We start from the raw sequence: 4,316 nt of genomic DNA, 5'->3' as shown, positions 1-4,316 counted from the left end.
AAATGAAAAATGAGTCTTCTTTCTTCTGCTGACGGAAACCCAGATCTGAGACATGATTTTCCCAAATCCTGAATGTATAAGAGAAATGTTTTTAAAAAGGGTATTGGTCCAATGGTGGGTTGCAGTGCTCCTTTGAATTTGGAGTAGGGGAAAAAAAACTTCCAGAATATTTTGCTAGCTTTTCTAGTGTTTGTTTTTTTTTTCTTTGCCTCTCACTAACAGCTTCTTCTATTACATTCCCTATGACTTTTGAATTGATTGTTGAGTGCCTCACCAAAAACCCTCTGTGAAGCCTCCTGTGATGTGAGTTTTTATTTAGGCCTGGAGGGATCTGTAGTGGGATGAAGAGGTGCCAAGAGTTGTCATTCAAACTCTTTTCACCTGCCTCCAAGGCAGCTGGTTCCTGTATTGGTCTAGGAGTGGGCCTTACGCCAATGAACAGCCATTCATTGTCTTTTGTTGCCAAAGACAATGCTGCCAGTGGTAGAACACTGATGTAGAAAAACTATGCCAGAATTGCAGTAAGTGAAAAAATGCCTGCTTTATGCCACTGCCTCTAAAGCAGTCTACTTTTCTCACAGTTTGGACTCAATAGCATTTTTGGAGACATCATAGATGGAAGTAGGGTGTATATGAATGTATTCAAAACACAGCCCATATGAGGAAAATCAGCCTCATGCTCTCATGTGACAGGTAAATACAATAAAAATGGCTCTCCTATAGAAAAAAAGCCTCATTATTTTTCAGGGAGATTCTAAATTGGTCACTTCTTCTATTTCTTATTTCAACTTGTTTCAATATCAGAATTGATATAAACGGTATATAAAGAAGGATAAAAAGAAGTTTGTGGCAGGAGTTTATCTACCTACTTGGGTTGTCTACTTATAAGAAAAGGAAATAAAATGGAAATTTTGATTGACTGATTACACCACGTAAAAATTAGATTTTATGTGGTCACTGCTGAATTGATAGCCTTCAAGGATTTTGAGAATGAAACTCAAGAGGCAGTTCTGGATTACAATGTCAGAGAAAAAAAAATCATCTGAGGAGTCAGTGGCAACCTGAACATGTGGGCCGGCTGACTGCAGTTCACAGATACAGGCTTCGTTTCTGCGGCATCCCAGTCTTGCCTCAGGGTCCAGAGTATGATGTGGCACAGTTTGGGAGTGCCGCTGAGTCATCATCCCATGCATATCATGGTGTATCTATGCCATGCTCCTGCCTCCTGCCTCCTAGATCCACTAAAGGATCCCTTGGGGACTGCAAATTCCATTTGATTTCATTTCTCCTTAGGAAAAAATGCACTCAACGATGTCATAAACTTCCTGGAACTAGTTTCCTTCAAGGTTGCCTTGGAAATTTTAAATATATATACAAGTTCTACCTTACACATCTTTAATTTTAATCTGGTGTTGGAGATGTCGTGATGGTGGGCTACCCCCTGTGGTTAAGTACCGTGAGGGGCTTATTCAATGGGGTTGAGTCTTAATGATCCTCTCACCTGGGCACCCTTGGATCAAGAACACAATGTGAAAGGTGAGTGGCCAGGAGATGGGTCTTCGTTTGCTATTTGCATAAAGTGAAGAGAGGACATTGGCTTCATTAGCACCAATGAACTAACCACTTTCTCCCAGTAGCAACAACGGAAGCTTGAATCTCAACATTGGTGTGAACCCTACTTGTTGTTTTTTTGAAAAACAAAAATTCACTTTCCCAGGGCTTCTACTAGTATTATCTGGACCCTTGTGTGCGAATTACAAACAGATATCCTCTCTGGATAGATCAATTACAGCCCTCACTCAGTAGGCCCCTGGCTCTTCGGCAGGACACAAACTTTGCAGTACAGGACAGCCTCCAACCTGCCTAATCTTGAGAATGTGGCAAACTGGATCCACCAGCATACATTATTGCACCAAAATTATGGAGAATTTATCATTATTCCCATTGTATTCAGAGTAAAAAACTAAGTATGTTAGTATTGTCAATTGGTCTATTTCATCAATGTTGGAACAGTTTTATTTTGGTTTATAGACTTTGATGCTTTTCAAGAGCAAAACTATATTGTTTCTCAGGGAGAAGCAGTTTCTAAAAGGTCTTTCCCTCCTATCCCTCCAAGTATGAAAACAGACCACTGGGTCCCTTGAGGTCAGACAGTGTTGACAAATTGGCCCCAGATCCACTGAAATCTGCTTCCCCTTTCCTCTCTGCCATGCCCTCCTCCCAGGTGACTCAAGCCAGGTAAGCCATCACTGCCCTGCTGTCTGGACCTGGCTGCCCCTTAGCAGGGTGTTGCTTTCTTGCCTGAAGTCCTGGCAGTGTTCATGGGGCATCATACTAGAATCGATTTCCTTATTGGTTTGGGTCACCGAGCCCAGAGGAGCTACAGATACCATCTCTAGAAAAATGCATACACTCCTAACCCGCAGTTTTTTTCATGCAGTTTTAGAATGTTCAGGAATCCAGGCCCAGAAAGGGGTGTACAATCTTTTTTCTTTTTTCTTTTCTTGTGCCAGGGATCTTCTGGAAGTCTGATGATGTTATGGATCCCCTCTCAGAATAATGATTTCAGGTCCATAAAGTAAAACATATAGACTTTTAAGAGAAACTAATGATATTGAAATAGTTATCAAAATTTTAAAACTTCTTGTGATATAAAAACAGCTATGTAGTTTTATATAAATGCATTAAATAACAAGATCCAAAGGTGAGTCTAATAACTACTGTAAATTGGTTCAGATGAGAATAAAAGATATTTTGCGACGTCTGCCACACTGCGATGTGATATGAAAGCGTCTGTGACCTCCCCTGGTGGCAGGTGCTGCCAGTTCCCTGGGGTCTGCTTCCTGTGTTCATCATTGAAGTAGTGCTAAATTTCAGTTAGAGGTTAGTAAAAATATAGGGGCATTTCTCTCCCATCCAAGCTCCTGCATCTTAGGTCAAGAACCCCTGAGACACAGGGGTTCTGGGTGTGGCTGCTGGGTGTGGCTGCTAGATGTGGCTCAGGGCCTGGCTGCCTCAGTCCTTTCTGCCTCAAGCCACAGAGGGGAACTTGGGCTCCTGTTTCCCCACTGAGACAACCTGAGGCCATCATGATTTTGCACATTCTCTCGGGAAAGCTAAAGGGGTACTCACAGTGGCCTCTGTGCCCATTCCCACGTGTAGGGGGACTGAAGATGGGGAGAAGAGGGAGCCAGGGAGCGAGCTGCGAACAGGTTACTGCTGCCTCCCTGAGCACAGAGGCAAAGGTATGGGGAATCCCCTCTGTGAAGCTGCCCTGAGCCTGGGAGATAGTCCTGTTCTGTCTTCTAGCTTGGGGTGAAAGAAACATCTTCCTCTTGTGCCGAGAAAGATCTGAGGCACACTTTATCGAGTGCCATGACATCACCTTTTCAGGTATGCTCACGTGAGTGAGGGAGCCCTGTGCAGCAGCCTGCACCCCGGGGAAGGCACGATGGCTCATTTTTGCTCCTCATCCTCTCACTGGCTTACTGAATGGTGCTGAAAAATGCGTATCTGTGCCAAAAATGCTAAGTATAAGCGTTGGGAGGTATGAAAGTGTTTCACAGTACGTGAAAATGCAAAATGATGTCACTGTAATCTGGGGTTATGACTAGCTGAACTATTGTTGAAAAACCAGGGAAAAACAGAACTTTCTCATTGAGATGCTGGAGCTCAGGCCTGCACAAGAATAAAAAGTTCAAGTTCTAGACAAAAGAAAGTGCTTTTCCTGATGGGTTGTGGGAGAGATGACAAACTTCCAAGGAAAGCCTCTCAAAGCAGCTTCCTTGGCAGGGGTTCTCCCGAAACTAGGCTTCATGGATATTTGGAGGCACATCATGACCTGATTTTCGCCAGGAGAATGATCTGTGAAAGAGGCTCACAGAATGGCATCTGCTTACCAATTGTGCGTCTTGCTTCATTTATACTTTCTCCCAGGGCTTTTGCTTCAGAAAATCTGGAGAAAAAAAATGAAAATTTTACTTTTTCTGTTCATCCTGATTATGTTTTAAAAATAATAGATTTCTGAGAGCTTGCTAAAATGTTATAAAACTTTATCAAAAGATATAAAAGAAAATCTAAATAAGTAAAATGTATTAGGCTTAAAAATAGAGAAAAAAATTTGTATTAATTACAGGTATTATGAAATTTTGCTCTATCCAGCATAGAATTTTCATTCTCGTATTCTCTAATTCATTGTTTTTTTATTTATATTATTTTATGATGCAAGGGTAACAGAATAAAGCATGGATGTAAGGTTTCTATACTGTGATCTGTTAATACTATTAGTACTAAGATCTTACAGTCAAGGAATACAT

At 41.7% G+C, this 4,316-nt stretch overlaps 1 protein-coding gene across 1 annotated transcript in view; it reads right to left on the bottom strand.

The window, feature by feature from the left end:
* The window catches only part of KIF6 (kinesin family member 6), a 480,713-nt gene that overhangs the window by 108,977 nt on the left and 367,420 nt on the right, over positions 1–4,316 (bottom strand). Inside the window, exon 13 of the mRNA XM_012640809.1 lies at positions 3,900–3,955. Within this exon, the coding sequence (XP_012496263.1) occupies positions 3,900–3,955 (56 nt within the window). The remainder of the gene's footprint in view (positions 1–3,899; positions 3,956–4,316) is intronic.

This window comes from Propithecus coquereli, unplaced genomic scaffold (assembly GCF_000956105.1).
Source record: "Propithecus coquereli isolate 6110/MARCELLA unplaced genomic scaffold, Pcoq_1.0 Scaffold158, whole genome shotgun sequence".
In the NCBI taxonomy this organism is placed as follows: domain Eukaryota; kingdom Metazoa; phylum Chordata; class Mammalia; order Primates; family Indriidae; genus Propithecus; species Propithecus coquereli.
Note: the sequence above shows the minus strand (reverse complement) of the source record. Positions and strands in the feature narration are given on the sequence as shown.